Raw genomic sequence first — 21,836 nt, 5'->3', positions numbered from 1 at the left:
GCAGACGGTGGCTCCGTTCAGAACGGATCCGTCTGCATTAGGCTACTTTCACACTAGCGTTCGGGTGTCCGCTCGTGAGCTCCGTTTGAAGGGGCTCACGAGCGGACCCGAACGCAGCCGTCCAGCCCTGATGCAGTCTGAATGGAGCGGATCCGCTCAGACTGCATCAGTCTGGTGGCGTTCAGCCTCCGCTCCGCTCGCCTCCGCACGGACAGGCGGACAGCTGAACGCTGCTTGCAGCGTTCGGGTGTCCGCCTGGCCGTGCGGAGGCGTGCGGATCCGTCCAGACTTACAATGTAAGGCTACTTTCACACTAGCGTTTGATCGGATCCGTCTGCATTATTTTTAGCATATAACAGCTAAGTGTGAAAATAGCCTCGTACGGATCCGTCCAGACTTTCAATGTAAAGTCAATGGGGGACGGATCCGCCTGAAGATTGAGCCATATTGTGGCATCTTCAAACGGATCCGTCCCCATTGACTTACATTGTAAGTCTGGGCGGATCCGCACGGATCCGCACGCCTCCGCACGGCCAGGCGGACACCCGAACGCTGCAAGCAGCGTTTAGCTGTCCGCCTGTCCGTGCGGAGGCGAGCGGAGCGGAGGCTGAACGCCGCCAGACTGATGCAGTCTGAGCGGATCCGCTCCATTCAGACTGCATCAGGGCTGGACGGCTGCGTTCGGGTCCGCTCGTGAGCTCCTTCAAACGGAGCTCACGAGCGGACAGCCGAACGCTAGTGTGAAAGTAGCCTAAGTCAATGGGGACGGATCCGTTTGAAGATGCCACAATATGGCTCAATCTTCAGGCGGATCCGTCCCCCATTGACTTTACATTGAAAGTCTGGACGGATCCGTCCGAGGCTATTTTCACACTTAGCTGTTATATGCTAAAAATAATGCAGACGGATCCGTTCTGAACGGAGCCTCCGTCTGCATTAATATGATCGGATCCGTTCAGAACGGATCCGATCGAACGCTAGTGTGAAATTGGCAAAAAAAAGCTGTGTGAAATTAGCCTGAGCGGATCCGTCCAGACTTTTACATTGAAAGTCAATGGGGGACGGATCCGTTTGAAGATTGAGCCATATTGTGGCATCTTCAATGGATCCGTCCCCATTGACTATGGCTACTTTCACACTAGCGTTCGTCGGTCCGCTCGTGAGCTCCGTTTGAAGGAGCTCACGAGCGGACCCGAACGCAGCCGTCCAGCCCTGATGCAGTCTGAATGGAGCGGATCCGCTCAGACTGCATCAGTCTGGCGGCGTTCAGCCTCCGCTCCGCCCGCCTCCGCACGGCCAGGCGGACAGCTGAACGCTGCTTGCAGCGTTCAGCTGTCCGTCTGGCCGTGCGGAGGCGTGCGGATCCGTCCAGACTTACAATGTAAGTCAATGGGAACGGATCCGCTTGAAGATGACACCATATGGCTCAATCTTCAAGCGGATCCGTCCCCCATTGACTTTACATTGAAAGTCTGAACGGATCCGCTCAGGCTACTTGCGCACTTGCGCACTTGCAAAATTTTTCTAAGTTATTAATGCAGACGGATCCGTACTGAACGGAGCCTCCGTCTGCATTAATATGATCGGATCCGTTCAGAACGGATCCGATCAAGCGCAAGTGTGAAAGTAGCCTTACATTGTAAGTCTGAACGGATTCGCTCGCCTCCGCACGGCCAGGCGGACACCCGAACGCTGCAAGCAGCGTTCAGGTGTCCGCCTGCTGAGCGGAGCGGAGGCTGAACGCCGACAGACTGATGCAGTCTGAGCGGATCCGCATCCATTCAGACTGCATCAGGGCTGGACGGAAGCGTTCGGGTCCGCTCGTGAGCCCCTTCAAATGGAGCTCACGAGCGGACAGCCGAACGCTAGTGTGAAACTAGCCTAATACGTGTGCCCAACCGCATGACATCACTAGTACGTCACCTGAGGTGACACCTTATGTAGATCGCGACTATAAATTGTTTTCACTGGACTCTCCACTCACAGACAGTCCAAACACTCAAGAACAATGTGCTCCGCAAAGATCCTGAGACATCGCTTTGTAAAAGCAGAGGATGAAATAATCGTAGCCGTAAGTAATATTACAGTACTTTCGCATGCATGTCAGAACGATTATTATAAGTTAATCGAGTCTAGCGAAAAATGATTTTTTTTAAGGTAAAAATAGATAATACAGATTTCTGCACTGTACTAAGTATTCTTGTTACTTTACAGCACTATGTTTGTAGCCTGTATGTATGGACAACAGATACATTTATATCACATTCACAGCACATAGCACGTCCATTTTCATGTCACTCAATACACACTATATATACGGTACCATACACTATATACCAAACACACAATATATATATATAGATTCTATTTAATGTACATGAGCTTTCTTTGTCTAACCGTATTTGCTGTTTCATTTAGCGTTACCCAGGGTGCACCACGGTGATGCAAACCAGCTGTACACCCCGTACCGTACCGTCACTAGACAAGTACATTGCAGCTTAGCCGGCCAATATCAGATTGCTCCCTCAGACCCCACACACATAGAATCGCATTACAATCCGATCTTATAACGTTAACATTCAATCTAATATTTCCCCTTTAAAGACGTAACTACTTTTTGCAGGTTTGTTGAGGACATATGTTTTAAAATTTTGAATGTAAAAAATTGGAATTATATTCTTGCATCTTTATATTGCAGCGTTTGTTGGTGAGGGGATATGCCCTAACCAAGAAGAGGGTGGAGAAGCGCGCCATTCTAAGGTCTCTCCGTGCCGAGTTATATATGAAGTTTTCCTTGTGGCATAAATACATGGAACTGCAGTAGAAGTGGTGTGATATAAAGAGGTTTAGGCCCAAACTTGTAAAGGAGATGAGTGAACGATTATACCCAGGTACAATATTTACATTACTTTTGTATCTCTCTTTACAACACTATGTAATGTATATATTCAGTTATGCTGCTAATCTGTACAGATGTAGTTGGGATAACACACAACCTCTTAACTCATTGCGTTATCTAGAAACAAAAGCCATTGTTACAAAATAGTGTAACGCATTTAAGTGCATTTTGTTTAAATAACACGTCTCCTAAAGGATCTGTGTTAAATCTACTACATCCGTATTTCATGCCTTTAAAAATGATTACTTAATACCCGGTGTGATACGTACAAAATAATCTGCTTACATCATACATCTCTACCTCGCTGAGATTGTATATATATAGTTATACACACAGTGCGGTACAGATGTATGATCTCACCAGATGATTTCATACGTTTCACAGACACACACACACACACACATATATATATATATATATATATATATATAGATATATATGTCTTTATGTTTATATATACATAAAATGCAAGCATCATTCATTATTTATTTGAAAGGCCCCGTCCATTTCATACATCCCCCACGTAATTTGCATGGGATTATAGATTATATATATATATATATATATATATATGCAGTCCTGATCAAAAGTTTAAGACCACTTGAAAGCAGGACTATGTTTAATGCCACATCCCCTACTTTTATGCCCCTCTCCCATGCAAGGCAAACACATACAGAAAATTATCCATTGTTTAATCAGACTGGTTACATGCCACACATCCACTCCCCTCAGTCTGCGAAGTAATTTAATCATCAACAATCCATTTGAGACATCCATTGTAGTCATTGTGCTTCTACCACACAACCAGACGAATGCTAAGCAGGTTACATACTAATTAGGTAATTAAACCTAACATTGTAAATCCATTCAACAGTACATTTTAGTTGAAACGCAGTCTGCTACAACCACTAATGAAATGCAAGCTTAAGGTAGATCTTTATCTTTCAGTCCTAAAATGATGATTTTAAATGAACGACTGCTTTTTAACACTGAATATACCAATGATAAATTTTGCTTAAATAGCATATTAAAATTAGATAAACATAGCATATTAAAAATAGCATATTAAAATTAGATAAACCTCTTATCTAATTTCCGAACATTTGCATGTTTTGATTAAAAGTCAATAACCCAGCCGCAATACCGTAAAGGACACCTTCCTAATAAATACAGTGTTACCTCATCCTACCTTGTAAATTTGGCTAGTTTAACACATCTGGAACACTGGTTTTAAAATGTTAGATAACGCCAAAAAGAGTCAAATACACTTTGTGGTTTATCATAATCCCATGCAGATCCCTCCATACAGTATATGAATTTCTGGATCTTTAACTTTGTTGTGATTTATGATTTCATTGTCAAAATTTGTAATATTCTGTGATTACAGGTGTTCCTGTTCCTACTATAAAGAAGAGGGGACCGAGAAGACAGAAAAAAAATCAGCTAAATGTGGTGGTGATGGAGGTCTCAACAACGGATGAGGAGGAGTCACAAGAGCAGTCAGGACCCTCAGAAGATGTAGCGGCCCCTCCACCACCTGATGACAATATGATGGCTCCTATGAAAGCTCATGAGCCAGGACCCTCCCATGAGCTTCAGGATGAGGTGACTGACACACCTGATGTGGGAGAAGAGGTGGAGGTGGAAGACGCTGGACCCTCCCAGCCTCCACAAGAAACCCCCACCACTCCAGAGGATGTTGTAACCAACCCCCGCCAAGAGGGTAAATATGTGCACATAGAAATATAATTCTATATCGATACCATGTAATCTGAATTGCAAGTAATATAATTTTATTTTCTAATCCTAACAGTACTGCTGTTTTTGAAAAAAAAAATGGAACAAAATCAGCGGGAACAGAATGCCGGCATGCGCCAAATGCAGAGGCTGATAGCCAAGTTTAAGAAACAGCACCTTAAACAAAAGAGGGATATGTTAATGCTTTATAATAAAGTTAAAAAGTTGCCATAGAGACATGTTTGTTATTTTGTTAATAAATATTTATTTTGTTCTGTTCTAATGTCTGACTGCATTCTTTCATATTGTTCTGTGTTAGCATAATTTCTGTCTGTCCTGATCATTTTGAGTTTAGTGTAGAGTAGACCGTACCCTCCACTGTTACCTTAACCTGCTACTGCTGCTGCTGTCTGTCCTGATCTGTATGACTCTGCACTAAGACTTAAGGGCCTTCCTGCAACCTGACAAATTAAAATCTATATATATATATATATATATATATATATATATATGAAAAGGGATGTATATGTATGTATGTTCCGCAAAAACTCAAAAACACAACCATCAAATTCAATAAAATTTGGTATAAACATCCCTTGCTACCTGGAAAGAAATAATGCGGGGGTCTCAGCTCTCTAGGACGTACCGTTCCCGAGATATTCCTAAAATATCACCTGCATTAGCAAATACAAGCCTGCCTCCAGCCTTTAACTTAAATCCTAACTGCCAACTGACGGACGCTATGAAGTTCACAGTTAAAGGGCCGGTCACCGTGAAATTTACTGATAAAGGGTCGACCATTGCTAAAGTCACTGTTATTTAATATATATTTCCAATAAATAAATACCCGAGCAACGCAGGGTGCACAGCTAGTTTATGTATTAAATAACAATATCAAGCATACGAAAGCAAATGATTAAACATAATAAAATATTTATTTATAAATTAGAAAGTAGGTAAAATATAAAATACAAAAAAATTAAGGCAAACTTTGTAGTTCTTGCTGTATCTCCAGGAGCTCTTCATTATGCATCTTCCTCTGCTCCTCGAGCTTCTTGTAAGCATCATCCAGCTGACGCTGATGCCTGTGTAACCGAGCCTGAAGTAGGCCTATTTTTTTTTTTTCTGCTTTTATAGCCAGCATTGACTTGGCTTCTGATTTCCGCTGCTCAAGGAGACGCCTTTTAAGTTTTCTAATAACTGTTAGGATAAAAAAAAAAAATTACAATTACTTCCAATTATGATGAAGGCAGTTAGTGGTTTGTGTGGAGTTTTTGTTACAGTACTGTCCATTTACAGAACAATTTATTTTTTATTTACAGTTTTTAAAATTATATAGTTGTTTATTTATTATTTCAATATAGTATAATGTTATTTAGTGGGTTAATTAATGCAAGTTCATTACAGTATAATAGTATTTAGTTGGTTTCTTTGAGATGAAAGAACAATCTACACTTTTGTGTTGCTAAGCATTTCTGTTGGCCATGGCCAATATGAATAACACATTAAAGTTCTCATCTTAAAATATAACTTCTAATACAAAAGAGCTATAATTTTTTTATGCAAATTGAGGACTAAAAATGTTTTAAAGGGATTTTGGACACACTACAAAATCCAAATAGTCTTATATAGACATAGTCGTGGCACCAGGTCTCTGAGATGCCATAAATTTAAAGACAATAATACGTACTCAGCCCCTTATCTGCAAGATAATAACGGACTTATTATGATGGTCTTTGATATGTTTGTATCTTATATTTCAAAGTCCCATTTATTCCGCCATGTCTCCCTTTTTATTGTATATACGACAGATGAAGGGACTGGTGAGTTCTTGGAAGCTCGCTATGTGACATATTAAGTATTATTTTATGGCCATTAAAATGTATCATCAAGCCACCACAACTCTTATTTTGTATTTATTAAAGACAGCACAGAATTACTTGGTTATAGTTATGTAATGTTTAATGTGAATTAGTTGGATACTTTATGGTTTTAATGTAGATTACAGATTTATTTTGCTTTAAAAAAAATATATATATTTCTCTACTTTTCGCTTTTTTAAATCATTTTAGGCCCTTTTTGTTATAAACATCGTATGGATATTTAATTATATAGCTGTGTGCACATATTTACCCTCCTGATGGGGGGTGTAGACCTCCTTGTCCCCCTCTTCTGGAGGTGGGGGAGAGGAATCCCCTGGCTGTAATGGTCCTCCTCGATCAGTGGAGGGTCCAGGCTGCTCCTCCAACTCTTCCTCCTCACCCATTTGCTGTACAGGAGGAACGGGAACACCTGTAATCACAGAATGTTAAGAATTTAGACAAATCAACTAATAAGTCATAACAAAGGTAAATAAAAAAAAAAATATCCTATATGGAGGGATCTGCATGGGATTCTGATTATCCACACGGTGGATTTGCCTCATTATGTGTTTATATTACATGACAAAACAAGTGTTACAGATGGCTATAACGGGACTAACTTAAAAAGTAGTATGACGTAAAAGAGGTTATTTGATGGTATTATGTTGGGTATATTATATTTTTGGGCTGTCATCGTTATACTGTCTGCACAGCCGCATTTTAAATATCTGCTGTCCGTCTTCACTCACAGTTGATTTAGTTGTCATGGTCACTTTATTAATAGAAGGAGGGGTAAAGTCGCTTGCAGAAAGGTGGCGAGATGACTAGATTTCTATATGCTATTTAGGCACTGTTTAGTGCTGTTCTATTCAGCAGTTAAAGGGAGTCTGTCATGTAAAATCCTCTTTTTAGTCCACTAATATCCTGATCTCCCTTACCTTACCCCTATTACAATATTACCTTTCAGATAGCATTTAATAGGTTAATTACTGGGTGGGTGGGTGTGTGTGTGTACATATATATTTGTAGAAAGGCACAAGGGACTATAATAGATGGAAGATATGTGTCACCGCGGACCCTGGCCTGGTTGAAGTAGGAGCCACTAGTGCATGGCCATGGTCAATCTGAATAACACATGAAAGTTCTCATATTAAAATTTAACTTTTAATACAAAAGAGCTATAAGATTTTTTGAATGCAAATTGAGGACAAAAATTTGTTAAAAGTGAATTTAAAAACACTACTTGACACTTCGAAGACTGGATTACATTTTTAAGAGGGATTTTGAACACACTACAAGATCAAAATAGTCTTCTATAGACATGGTTGTGGCACCAGGTCTCTGAGATGCCATCAATTTAAAGACAATAATACGTACTCAGCCCCTTATCTGCAAGATAATAGCGGACTTATTATGATGGTCTTTGATATGTTTGTATCTTATATTTCAAATGTCCATTCATTCCGCATTGTCTTCCTTCTTATTGTATATAAGACAGATGAAGGGACTGTTGAGTTCTTGGAAGCTCGCTATATGACATGGTAATTATTATTTTTGGGCCATTAAAAGGTATCAAGCCGCCACAACTCTAATTTGGTATTTCTTAATGAGAGTACAGAATTACTTTGTTATAGTTATGTAATGTTTAATTTGAATTAGTTGGGTACTTTATGGTTTTAATGTAAATTACTGAGTTTTTTTATTTGAATTTTTTATTTATTTATCTACTTTTCGCAAATTTAAAACATTTTATGCCCTTTTTCTTATAAACATTGTATGGATATTTAATTATATAGCTGTGTGCACATATTTACCCTCCTGGTTGGGGGTGTAGACCTCCATGTCTCCCTCTTCTGGAGGTGGGGGAGAGGAATCCCCTGGCTGCGATGGTCCAGGCTGCTCCTCCTCTGCCTGCTCAGCCGACTCTTCCTCCACACCCGTTGCTGCGACCACCTTCTTTTTTGAAATTCTTCGTCGAAGAGAAGGAACAGGAACACCTGTAATCACAGAATGTTAAGAATTTAGACAAACAACTCATAAATCATAACAAAGGTAAATATATTAAAAAAAAAATCCTATATGGAGGGATCTGCTTGGGATTCTGATTATCCACACGGTGGATTTGCCTCATTTAGGTGTTATATAACATGCAAAAACCATTTTTACAGATGGGTAAAACTGGCCTAACTTAAAAGGTAGGATGATGTAACAGGGGTTATTTGATGGTATTATGTTGGGTATAATAATTTTTTGGGCTGTCATCGTTATACTGTCTGCCCAGCCACATTTTTGATACAATCGTACCTTTCATATAGCATTTAATTTGTGGTTTATGAGGTTAATTTACTGGGTGAGGTGTTAGTGTGTGTGTATATATATATATATATATATATAGGAGAAAGGCACAAGGGACTATAATAGATGGAAGATATGTGTCACCGAGGATCCTGGCCTCGGTGCAGTAGGAGCCACTAGTGCATATGTCCGCAGCAGTTGCTGACGGACACTTTGGTAGTTAGCATAGCTGTGAAAAGCTAATACGGGATGGCTCTTATTGGGAGTAGTCATAGAGTTGGGCGGGTGATTACTCAACACAATCCAGGCCAGGTTTGGAATGGCTTGCAAAAGTCAGCCAGCAGGGTCAGGTGGGGATGATTACATGGCTGGGTATTTGTGTTTGGAACTGAGTGAAAGACCAAAGGGTCTCTGCTTGGATACAGAGGACAATGCAAGATACTCTGTGGAATTTATGGTACTGTGCCTTAGGCTACTTTCACACTAGCGTTCGTCGGTCCGCTCGTGAGCTCCGTTTGAAGGGGCTCACGAGCGGACCCGAACGCAGCCGTCCAGCCCTGATGCAGTCTGAATGGAGCGGATGCTTGCAGCGTTCGGGTGTCCGCCTGGCCGTGCGGAGGCGTGCGGATCTGTGCGGATCCGTCCAGACTTACAATGTAAGTCAATGGGGACGGATCCGTTTGAAGATGCCACAATATGGCTCAATCTTCAGGCGGATCCGTCCCCCATTGACTTTACATTGAAAGTCTGGACGGATCCGTACGAGGCTATTTTCACACTTAGCTGTTATATGCTAAAATAATGCAGACGGATCCGTTCTGAACGGAGCCTCCGTCTGCATTATTATGATCGGATCCGTTCAGAACGGATCCGATCGAACGCTAGTGTGAAAGTGGCCTTACTTGTGTAATAGTTTTTTTCTTTAAGTGTCGGCTGGAGTAAGCCGATTAATGCTGCCTGTTGATTGTTTGTGTGCCAACAATAAAGGACACTTGTTATTTTAAGATTTCCCTGGAAAAATGCTTCTGTGTATTTATCTGAAGGCTAGCATTTGTGAATCTCTACAATATATATATACTAGTCAAAGACCCGGCGTTGCTCGGGTATTTATTCATAGCAATTTTATATTAAATAACAGTGACTTTCACAGTGACCGGCCTTTTAATGTTGAGTTTCATGGTGACCGTCCCTTTAACAGTTATTTTCACGGTGACCGTCCCTTTAACATTGATTTTCACTGTGAACACCCCATTAAAAGTGAGTTTCACGGTGACCGCCCCTTTAACAGTGACTGATTGTGACCGGCTCTTTAACATTGATTTTCACGGTGAACGGCCCTTTAAAAGTGAGTTTCATGGTGACCGTCCCTTTAACTGTTATTTTCACGGTGACCGTCCCTTTAACATTGATTTTCACTGTGAACACCCCATTAAAAGTGAGTTTCACGGTGACCGCCCCTTTAACAGTGATGATGGTGACCGGCCCTTTAACATTGATTTTCACGGTGAACGGCCCTTTAAAAGTGAGTTTCATGGTGACCGTCCCTTTAACTGTTATTTTCACGGTGACCGTCCCTTTAACATTGATTTTCACTGTGAACACCCCATTAAAAGTGAGTTTCACGGTGACCGCCCCTTTAACAGTGACTGATGGTGACCGGCCCTTTAACATTGATTTTCACGGTGAACGGCCCTTTAAAAGTGAGTTTCATGGTGACCGTCCCTTTAACTGTTATTTTCACGGTGACCGTCCCTTTAACATTGATTTTCACTGTGAACACCCCATTAAAAGTGAGTTTCACGGTGACCGCCCCTTTAACAGTGACTGATGGTGACCGGCCCTTTAACATTGATTTTCACGGTGAACGGCCCTTTAAAAGTGAGTTTCATGGTGACCGTCCCTTTAACTGTTATTTTCACGGTGACCGTCCCTTTAACATTGATTTTCACTGTGAACACCACATTAAAAGTGAGTTTCACGGTGACCGCCCCTTTAACAGTGACTGATGGTGACCGGCCCTTTAACATTGATTTTCACGGTGAACGGCCCTTTAAAAGTGAGTTTCATGGTGACCGTCCCTTTAACTTAATGGAACAGGGACCCCTTATTAAAAGTGAGTTTCACGGTGACCGCCCCTTTAACAGTGACTGATGGTGACCGGCCCTTTAACATTGATTTTCACGGTGAACGGCCCTTTAAAAGTGAGTTTCATGGTGACCGTCCCTTTAACTGTGAACTCCACAGCGCCCATCAGTTTGCAGTTAGGATTTAAGTGAAAGGCTGGCAGGCTTGTATTGGCTAATGCAGTTAATTTTTTTTTTATATAACTCAGGAATGGTACGTCCTAGAGAGCTGAGATCCCCGCAAGATTTCATTCCAGGTAGCAAGAGATGTGTATAGCAAGAATCATTGAAATCGATTGTTGTGTTTTTGAGGAACATACATAAATACATACATATGTATATATATATTCTTGAATCCCATGCAAATTGTAGGGGGGGATGTATGTAATGGTCGGGGACTTTGACCTAAATACTTAATCATGTTTGCAGTTTATGTAGATATAAACAAAAAGACCTATATATATTTATGTGTGTGAAATGTATGAAATCATCCGGTGACATCATACATCAGTACCGCGCTGGTATAACAATAAATATACAATCTCAGCGAGGTAGAGATGTATGATGTAACCGGAAGATGTTGTACACGTCACAGCAGGTATTAAGTAATCATTTGAAAAGGGATGAAACACGGATGTAGCAGAGGTAACACACATGTTTTAGGAGACGTGTTATGTAAACTTAATGCAATTAAATGCGTTACGCTATTTTTTTAAATGGCTTTTGTTTCAAGATTACGGGATGAATTAATACATTTTAGAGGTTGTGTGTTAACCATACTACATCTGTACAGATTAGCAGCATTACTGAATGTATACATTACTTAGTGTTGTAGAGAGATACAAAATTCATGTAAGCATTATACCTGGGCGTAATCGCTCACTATACTCTTTCACGAGTTCAGGGTGAAGCCGCTTCAGGTCGCAAAATTTCTTCTGGATTGCTTCCTTATCGTACTTTTTTCCATGTTTTAGATAAAGCTCAGTTCGGACAGATGTTATTATCACCTCTTTTTCTTTGTGCTTATTTGTGAGATGATAGCCCCGCTCCAGAAAGCGCTGAAGGATAAAGATGAAAGTATATAATCCCCATTGTTTTATTATACAAATATAAAAAAATATCCTCAACAAATACACAAAAATGAAGTTACGCCTTTGAAGGGGAAATATTAGATTTAATGTTACGGTTGTAAGATCGGATTGTATTGCGATTGTATGTGTGTGGGGTCTGACCAATCATATATTGGCCAGCTGAGCAGAAATGTACCTGTCTAGTGAAGTGACGGTATGGTATGGGGTGTAAAGTTGTTTTGCATCTCCGTGGTGCACCCTGGGTAACGCTAAATAAACAAGCAAAAACTTTTGGTCCAACAAAAAAACCTCATGGACATAACATTCAATCTATATATATATATTGTGTGTATGGTATATAGTGTGTGGTATATATTGTATGGCAGGAAAACGGACGTGCTATGTGCATGTGTTGTCCATGCTACTGAAATGGTGCTGCGAAGTAACAAGAATACTTAGTGCATCAATCTGTAATATCTACTAGGGTCCATTCACACGTCCGTAAAAGGGTCCGCACCCGTTCCGCAATTTTGCGGAACGGGTGCGGATCCATTCATTCTCTTAGGGCCCGGACGTGAAGCGGAGAGAACACTATGTGCTCTCCGCTTCCACATTTGCGGAGAGCGGCCCCGAACTTCTGGGTTTCGGCCACGAACTTCCAGTCCGCAGCTCCACAAAATATAGAACAAGTCCTATTCTTGTCTGCAGCTGCGGACAAGAATAGGTATTTCTATAGCGGGTGCTGGCCGGGTGTGTTACGGATCCGCAATTTGCCGGTACGCAACACGGGTACGCAACACACCACGGACGTGTGAATGGACCCTTATTGGGGGGGGGGGGAGAAAAAAATAAAATAAAAAATAATCAATGTAGTTCTTATTGGCATATATGAATATTTTGCAGTTGATCTACAAATGAATAATTTATGCATTGTTCTAGTGTTGCAAAATATTGTCTGGCATGCATGCAATATATACTAAAATACAGTACTGTTATACAATATTACTTACAGTTAGAATAATTTTTTCTTCATCCTCAGTGAATGCTGTTCGAACCATTTTTTCGATAAGAATTTATTTTCGGAAGAAAGAAATTCTAATACACTCTAGTGTGAACCAAAGTGAAACCACAGGTCATGTGACGCGATTACGTCATAATATCGCGTTGTTTCATATTTTCGGCTAAAACTAATCGGGAATTCGAATATAAATAGACTAACTATACACCAGTGAACCTACTTCTTTTAATATAGAAAATAATCGAGAAAAAAATATCGTAATTTAGATTATTTTTTTTCCAACTAGTACATATATTCGGCATACTGCTCCTCGACAAGCATCCTCGTCACCATAGGAACAACTGTGGGTTAGAATATACCATCGGATCTGAGTGCAGGAAAAACTCAGATCCGATGGTATATTATATAACCCACAGCCGTTCCCATGGTGACGGGACGCTTGTCGGGGAGCAGTATGCCGATTAAAGGGGTTGTCCAGGTTCAGAGCTGAACCCGGACATACCCTTATTTTCACGCCGGCAGCATCCCTGAGCCTAGCATCGGAGCAACACATGCTCCGATGCGCTCCCGTGCCCTGCGCTAAATCACGCAGGGCACGGGCTCTTTTGTTTTCAATAACACACTGCCGGGCGGTAACTTCCGCCCGGCAGTGTGTTCGGTGACGTCACCGGGGTTCCAAACAATGCCTTTGCCCTGTGCAATTTAGCGCAGGGCAAAGGAGAGCATCGGAGTATGAACTGCTCCGATGCTCATGTCAGGGGGGCTTCCGGGTGAAAATGGAGGGCTGTCCGGGTTCTGCTCTGAACCCGGACAACCCCTTTAAGTGAGATAACAGTACACATCGAAAAAATTATTCGAAATAACGAATATATTCTTACTATTGCTCTAACCGTCTTTTAGAATATTACGAATATTCTAAAATACGAAGTTAGAGCAATATTACGAATATTCGTAAAATACACATATAGACTGTAATTTAGCTAATATAGTGCTATATATATTTTTTTGCCTAATTTTTTTTTGCCTCTTCTGCACTTCATTTTTTGAAAATATGTACACTATTAAAAAAAAAGAATATAGCACTATATTAGCTAAATTACAGTCTATATGTGTATTTTACGAATATTCTCAATATTGCTCTAACTTCTTTTAGAATATTCGTACTATGCTCTAACTTCGTCTTTTCGAATATTACGAATATTCTAAAAGACGAAGTTAGAGCAATATTACGAAATTTCGTAAAAAAAAACACATATATATTGTAATTTAGCTAATATACTGCTATATTAACTTTTTTTAACAGTGTACATATTTTACAAAGCTTAAGTTCAGAAGAGGGAAAAAAAATGAAAGAAAAAAAAAATGATTATAGCACTATATTAGCTAAATTACAATATATATGTGTATTTTACGAAATTTCGTAATATTGCTCTAACTTCGTCTTTTAGAATATTCGTAATATTCGAAAAGACGAAGTTAGAGCATAGTACAAAATTTCGTAAAATACCATTGCCTTATACTAATATACTAGAAAAATCGCAACACGCGATTAAAATAATCGCATATTATTCGCGAAATTTTATATAATTGCGAATATTCGATTTCGACGAATATAACACGAATATTCACTCGAATATTCGCGATATATCGCGAAATCGAATATGGCACCTCTCGCTCATCACTAAATGATATCTCTTATATAGATAAGCAGGTAATTGCAGTAAAGTGATCTGTACAGACCAAAAAGTGGCACCTAATATTAGGCTTAGCGGCCAGTGTGAAAACTGCAGCATTGTATGGTTTTTGTTTAAATACAGATATTGACGTAGAAAATGAAAAATAACATCACCAAAAATTGTTTAAAAATATGTTAAACATGAAAACGGGATTTAAACAATAGGTCATTTTCTGATGACACATTTCCTTTGAGTGCAGAAGATGGATCTAAGCTACTTGGGACCCCCTAACTTCTAATTTCTCCTTTTCTGACTTCTCTCGTGGTTAGCAGTCCTACCAATCATGGTGCCTGCTTTGATACTGATGTTTATGCTGACAGATTCCCTCAAACAGTGTTACCTGCAAAGTTTCCCACAAAACATAATCCAGGTTTTTAAAATGGATTGCTTATCCTATTCAAGCAAACAGGACAAATCTTCAATACAAAGAAAAGCTGAAACCAATATATACAATGAAGAGTCTGTAGAACTTGTACAAGCACCACAGCCAATTCAAAAAGCTGATCCATGGAGAGGTGCTGAAAGTAGTGAGACCTGCTCAGCACAGAGGTAATGTCCTACTTGCTGCATCGGCCTACAGGCTGGCATTGACCAGATAGCACTAAATTACAAACAGGGAATGAAACCCCACTACACTCCAATGAAACCGCCGTGCATACAAACCGTCCCCATGATGCTTTACAGTGCTCAGAGGTAGAGATGAGCAAATCGAATCCCACAATGTAGAATTAGATCTGAATTTCAGGATAAATTTGTTTCGCTTTAAAGCTGAATTTCCTCGTGCTTATTGTAAGCAAATTGATTTAACCTGAAATAGTGTAAAAAAACGAAAAAAAAACCTCATACTTATCTCCTCTATTTGCTCGTGACAGGCCGCCAACCGCCATCTTGATTGAAGACCTCGGCCGAAATCCCGTGCGTGGTGACGTCGTACGACGGCCGGCATGATGACGTAATCTCCCGGCGTGTGAAATTTCGCGCCCGATCTTCAAGTATGATGGAGGCTGCCGGCCTGTCGTGAGCAAATGGAGGCGGTAAGTTTTTCATCACTGTTTTTACACTCAGATGACGCGATCATGTATGAACGCGGCATCTGAGGGGTACAATGACGGGGGCGGCGCTATCGCAGCTCCCTGTCATTGCACCCACTACTTACAAAAAAAGCGCTTCGTGACAAAGTAATTTGTCACGAGGCAAATTTATTTTTTTTGCAAAATCCGTCACAAAGCAAATAATTTTTTTTGCTAAATTCGGCGAATCAGCCGAATCGAACTTTTTTAAAATTTGCTCATCTCTACTCAGAGGAACTGGAGTGAATTAAAAGATAAAAATTAAAGAATAAAGATACAGACCAGAACGCACATCCCACCACTCACGACAGAAAGTATGTAGTTACTGCTTATGTCAGGAAGTACTAATGGTCACAACAGGGTACACTCCAATGCACAAATATGGAGGAAAGACAGAAATTGGAGGAACTTTGAGGCATAGATAGAGCATATACCTTTACATTTGGGTGTCAGCATTGTTTGGTTTATAAATCTTCACTTTGTTCCCTTAACCCCTTAAGGACCGGGGCATTTTTCACCTTAAGGACCAGACTGATTTTTGCAAATCTGACATGTGTCACTTTATGTGGTGATAACTTTAAAACTAGGGATGAGCGAACCCGAACTGTATAGTTCGGGTTCGTACCGAATTTTAGGGTGTCCGTGACACGGACCCAAACCCGGACATTTTCGTAAAAGTCCGGGTTCGGTGTTTGTCGCTTTCTTGGCGCTTTTTGAAAGGCTGCAAAGCAGCCAATAAACAAGCGTCATACTACTTGCCCCAAGAGGCCGTCACAGACATGCCTACTATTGGCATGGCTGTGATTGGCAAGAGCACCATGTGACCCAGCCTCTATTTAAGCTGGAGTCACATAGCACCGCCCGTCACTCTGTTCTGATTAGCAGAGGGAGAGGTTGCGGCTGCGACAGTAGGGCGAGATTAGGCAGATTAACTCCTCCAAAGGACTTGATTATTGATCGATCTGCAGCTGTGGGTCATTGAGCTGCTGATCCTCAATTGCTCACTGTTTTTAGGCTGCCCAGACCGTTTGTCAGTCACTTTTTTCTGGGGTGATCGGCGGCCATTTTGTGTCTTGTGGTGCGCCAGCACAAGCTGCGACCAAGTGCATTTAACCCTCAATGGTGTGGTTGTTTTTTGGCTAATTCTTACATTAGTGTGAAGCTGTCACACCAAGTGCATTTAACCAACAATAGTCTGGTTATTTTTTGGCCATATACTACATCAGGGGCAAGCTGCGCCTGTCACCAAGTGCATTTAACCCTCAATGGTGTGGTTGTTTTTTGGCTAAAGCCTACATCAGGGTGAAGCTGTCACAAAAGAACTCAAGGGGCAGTAGACTAAATAAAACTTTACTTTTAATACATCAGAGATATTGTGTTCACTTGTACCCTTCAGTATCCCAAAGTGGGAACTCCACCTATTTTTTTCTGGCACTGTTCTAATAGGGCTTTACCAGGGAATTTTATTTAGGATTAGAGTTCCTGTCTGGGCCACCCCTTGCGGGGTTTTTTGGACCCCGTCACTCGGATACTTATAGGGTGTCACAGGTCAAGCAGGGAGGTACTAGGGCTAGTGGTCTCTGTCTACGTTTCCGCCGCCCGTCAATTACCCCCTTCCTGCCTGTTTTACCAGTGACATTTTTGTTCGGTGTTTAATACCCACCGGGCACGTCTTAATCGTTGTTTGTCTAGTAGGGGCTTTTTTTTATCTCCTGATGTATTAAAAGTAAAGTTTTATTTAGTCTACTGCCCCTTGAGTTCTTTTGTTTGCATTTTTGAGCAGTATACCAGGGAGGCTTTGATAGCCCCTCCTGTTAAGACCACCATTTATTGAATTTGTTACTTTGAGGCATGTCGGGATTTCTGACCACAGGCTTAGACAGAAACGTGTGGGTTTCAGAGGCCAGTTTGGTGTTCTCTGAACAACTGTTTATACAAAAAAAGTACACTCCTACCCTTAATGGCGCCTTCTCGGAACTCACTAGATTATACAAAGAACATATAAGTTCCTGGTGGGAGGTGCAGGGCTTGGAGCACTATATCAAACAGGGGATAGTGCCCAGAGGACTTCGTATCACCCTATCCCCTGCACACCGCATTAGGAACCCAGAGTTCTTAAAAAAGTGGGAAAAGGAGGCCACTGCCAGTTCTTTACGGTTTATGCAACTGTTGGTGGACGAAGATAGAGTGGTTCTGGAGCGGGCGGAGGCGGGATTAAAAGAACAGATTGACATCACAAAGAAATTCCAATCGGAACCGGAGTTCTCTGCTAAAGAGGTCCAGCTGCAGAATACGGTGGAGCGGTATCAATTTCATCTAAAAGACCGCAAACACCGACAGTTTAGCAGAGATTCCCAGGACTTCCGAGATAATAAAGCTTACCAACTTCTAACCAACCCACCCACGTCACAGAACACAGACATCTCCTCCACGGATACAGAACTCTCCGATACAGAGAAAGAGAGAAACCCGAAGGGCAGGGGACGTGGACGGGGTGCATATAGGTCCAGGGGACGGGGCAATCGGGCACGACAAGGCCCACAATATTCCTCCCAAACTCCAAATACAGCTGCATCGGGTTCTTCTGTTTCTTTTTTAGACCAGGGGTCACATTATCCCCTAAGGAGCAAGAACATCGAGAAATAGGTAGGGTAGACCAGGCCCTGCTAGACAAACGAATTATAAACCTTTCTTCCCGCACTCTTTCCCCGACCGAACTCAGTCTGTTGGGACGTGGACTTTCATTCGTCCCCACCAACAAGTTTGACATATTTCGGTGGACTAGGGACTTAAATCTATTTGCCCGCAGATTGAGATGGCATAAGTTCCACAAATTGAGAGATAAAAGGGAAAGCCGCGAACTTGGTGTCCCCGTAGAAATTCTAAAAGACGTTCGTATATTATTTAATCTTGATCAACCATCTCCGAACGCAGAAGGTCTGGGTCCATTCACATCTCTTAAAAACAAAAGCGTAAAAATGCCCCCCATGGGGGAAGTGTCCTGCGTGGACGTGTTCCTCCAACACACTATTGCAGAGCTTGCCAATATACAGCCAGTTCCGTTGAGGTTCAACTGTAACAAAAAAGAGAGAAAGGCCATCAGGGACCTTGAGGATGACAATAACATTGTTATCAAACCGTCTGACAAGGGGGGTAACACTGTCATAATGGATACGTCCGCATATCGTGACATGTGTCTGTCCATCTTGTCAGACGGGACGGGATATGAGATCCTTCGAAGCAGTCCTATTGACAGCTTGCAAGGAACCCTGAAAAAGATCTTGACAAGGGCCAAAGACATCCATCTCATTAGTGACGAGGAATATGACTTCCTGTACCCCCTCTACCCGATTATGGCGACCTTTTACTGTTTGCCAAAAGTGCATAAAGAAACAACACCTATGAAAGGCCGCCCGATTGTCTCGGGCATCGGCAGTATATCACAGAACTGTGGGATATACGTGGACAGGGTACTGCGTCCTTTTGTGGTGGCCCTGCCATCCTATGTGAGAGACACTGGCGATTTGCTAGGGAAACTTGAGGACATTTGTATAGAACCGCACTGGTTCCTAGCCTCCATTGACGTGGAGGCCCTCTACTCATCGATCCCACATGGACGAGGGTTGGAGGCCTCCAGTCACTATTTGAGTACAAGGGGGCAACAATTTTCTCAACACAACGGCTTTACCTTGGAGCTCCTGGAATTCGTGTTGTCTAACAATGTCTTCATGTTCGATGGCCGCGTCTACCACCAGCTCAGGGGCACGGCGATGGGCAGTTCATGTGCCCCATCTTACGCCAACCTGCTCCTGGGCTGGTGGGAAGAATCGGTGGTGTTCAGTGACCCGCCAAGGTGGTTCACGGGTCATATCGCTCTCTGGTCTCGCTACATTGACGATATTTTTCTGTTGTGGAGCGGACCAGAGAGCGAGTTTAACAAATTGATTAGTGAACTGAATATCAATAATTTCAACCTTAGGTTCACATCGGTCATTGTGAAGGACTGCCTTCCGTTTCTGGATGTAGTCATCAGGAGGAACGACAAGGGCGGCCTCAACACATCCATCTATAGGAAACCTACTTCTACGAACTCCCTCCTTAGGTGGGACAGCTGTCATCCTGTCCCACTTAAGAGAGGGATACCCACCGGACAGTACCTGAGACTCAAGCGCAATTGCTCTGAGGACGCGGATTTTAAACATCAGGCCCGCGACCTCAGGTCTAGGTTCCAGGAGAGGGGGTATCCGGATAGGACCCTCAGACTGGCCTATGAGAGAACCAGGACTCGTGCACGAACTGCACTTCTCCATCCAGCAAAGAGTAGAGAGCGCGGGTCTCAGAGTACTGTCCGGGTGGTAGGTACTTTTGACGCGGCTGCGTCACAGGTGAGAGGTATATTGACACGCCACTGGGACACATTACTTATGGACCCAGACCTGGCTGAAGTTCTGGATCCCTCAGTTTCCCTCACTTTTAGGAGGGGTAACAATCTGAGAGATAGATTGGTGCACAGCCACTTCACCACGGCGAGCAAGCAACAGACGTGGTTAGACAGATCCCTGACGGGTTGCCATAGATGTGGCCGTTGCAGCTTCTGTGTACACCTGATACAGGGGAAAACTTTCATTGGTGAACCCAAGGACACCATCTACCATATTAAAAGCTTCCTGAACTGCCGCACTACGGGTGTGATCTATCTGATCACATGTGTGTGCGGCCTGCGTTATGTAGGCAAGACAGTCAGGGAGCTGCGGAAACGCATGGGGGAGCACCAAGGCGATATTCGCAACAACAGGGATACCCCCGTAGCGCGTCATGTGCAGGCGGTCCATGAGGGACGCATAACATCGATTAGTTTTATGGGAATCGAACATGTTGCCAAACCGACCCGTGGGGGGGACTGGAACAGGTCCATCCTCCAAAGGGAGTGTTGGTGGACATATACACTGAATACAGTAGCCCCCAATGGACTTAATGAACAGTTGAATTTCAGCTGCTTTCTGTAATTTACTCCATTTTTCTGTGTGGGCCCTGTGGCCACTTATTCTTACTTTTAACCTCTTTCTTTGGTCTTGTACACGCGTGATCTTGACACAACTGTCAATTACGCGTGAGGAGGCGGAGGATATTTAGGGAAATGCTGGGGTCGCATCTGGACCAGCGAGCAATGCGTCTCCCCCCCCCCTTTTTGATTCCCCCCCCCCCCCCTCACCTTCCATAGCTGGGATGGGTGTAGGTTCCCACATTTGGTTAAATGGGGAATCATCCATTTTTCAAGCTTAATTTATAAGTACCCTGCTTAGTGTAGGAGATAATAAGACAGGATACTTTGTCTTACTGTAGAAATGGCCGACTGCACTATCGTGGATATGCACAGCAGTCTGGCCATAAAGAGGAATCACTGCGCCCGTGTGACCGAGGCTTGGCCTCGATCATGTGACCGCATCTCTGACATGTGCATGGGTGGTGCGGCGCGGCCGGATGACGTCTGAATATGGCGCCGGCCGTGCGCTCCACACAAGCTCCATGGTACGCATGAGAGAGGCGCAGGTGCGGAAACGTCACTTCCGCACACGTGATCGCGACCTCAGGACGCCATACAGTAGCGTCATCAAGGAGCGCACATGCCGGAAGTCCATTAGTTCCGACTGATGCGCTCCACCTGGCCCTCTAGCCTCATAATGCGGCGTTTTTCACCCCACCAGTGCCGGTCACAACTCCAGCAGACACCACCACACTGGGTCTTGCCACATAGTGCGCTTACAGCCACTCTCGACCGCAGCCGCAAACGAAGTAAGTTCTATACCTCTCCTTGATCTGACACAGACAATGGGGGAGGTTCACTTTCTGTCTATCTGACTATTGCTATAGTGACATATTTTTAGATGTACATGTCTTTGTCCATAGGCGTAGTCAAGATCTGACTTACATGAACACGCAGCCCCGTGTCCCCTGAAGAATCTTGGGGCTCTAAACTGAAGAAACGCGTCGGGACTATATAGGTATGCACCCACTCTGACTTCTAG

At 42.6% G+C, this 21,836-nt stretch overlaps 1 protein-coding gene across 1 annotated transcript; it reads right to left on the bottom strand.

Annotated features, from left to right (window-relative positions):
- Window positions 1-5,615: 5,615 nt before the first annotated feature.
- Window positions 5,616-13,044, bottom strand: LOC122922309 (SR-related and CTD-associated factor 4-like). Its single transcript, XM_044272911.1, has 5 exons — window positions 12,997-13,044; window positions 11,782-11,974; window positions 8,313-8,495; window positions 6,770-6,928; window positions 5,616-5,836 (listed from the first exon to the last, which is right to left on the bottom strand). Exons 1-5 carry the CDS (start codon window positions 13,042-13,044, stop codon window positions 5,616-5,618), a joined length of 804 nt encoding a protein of 267 aa, XP_044128846.1.
- Window positions 13,045-21,836: the final 8,792 nt, after the last annotated feature.

This window comes from Bufo gargarizans, chromosome 1 (assembly GCF_014858855.1).
Source record: "Bufo gargarizans isolate SCDJY-AF-19 chromosome 1, ASM1485885v1, whole genome shotgun sequence".
Taxonomy (NCBI): Eukaryota; Metazoa; Chordata; class Amphibia; order Anura; family Bufonidae; genus Bufo; species Bufo gargarizans.
Note: the sequence above shows the minus strand (reverse complement) of the source record. Positions and strands in the feature narration are given on the sequence as shown.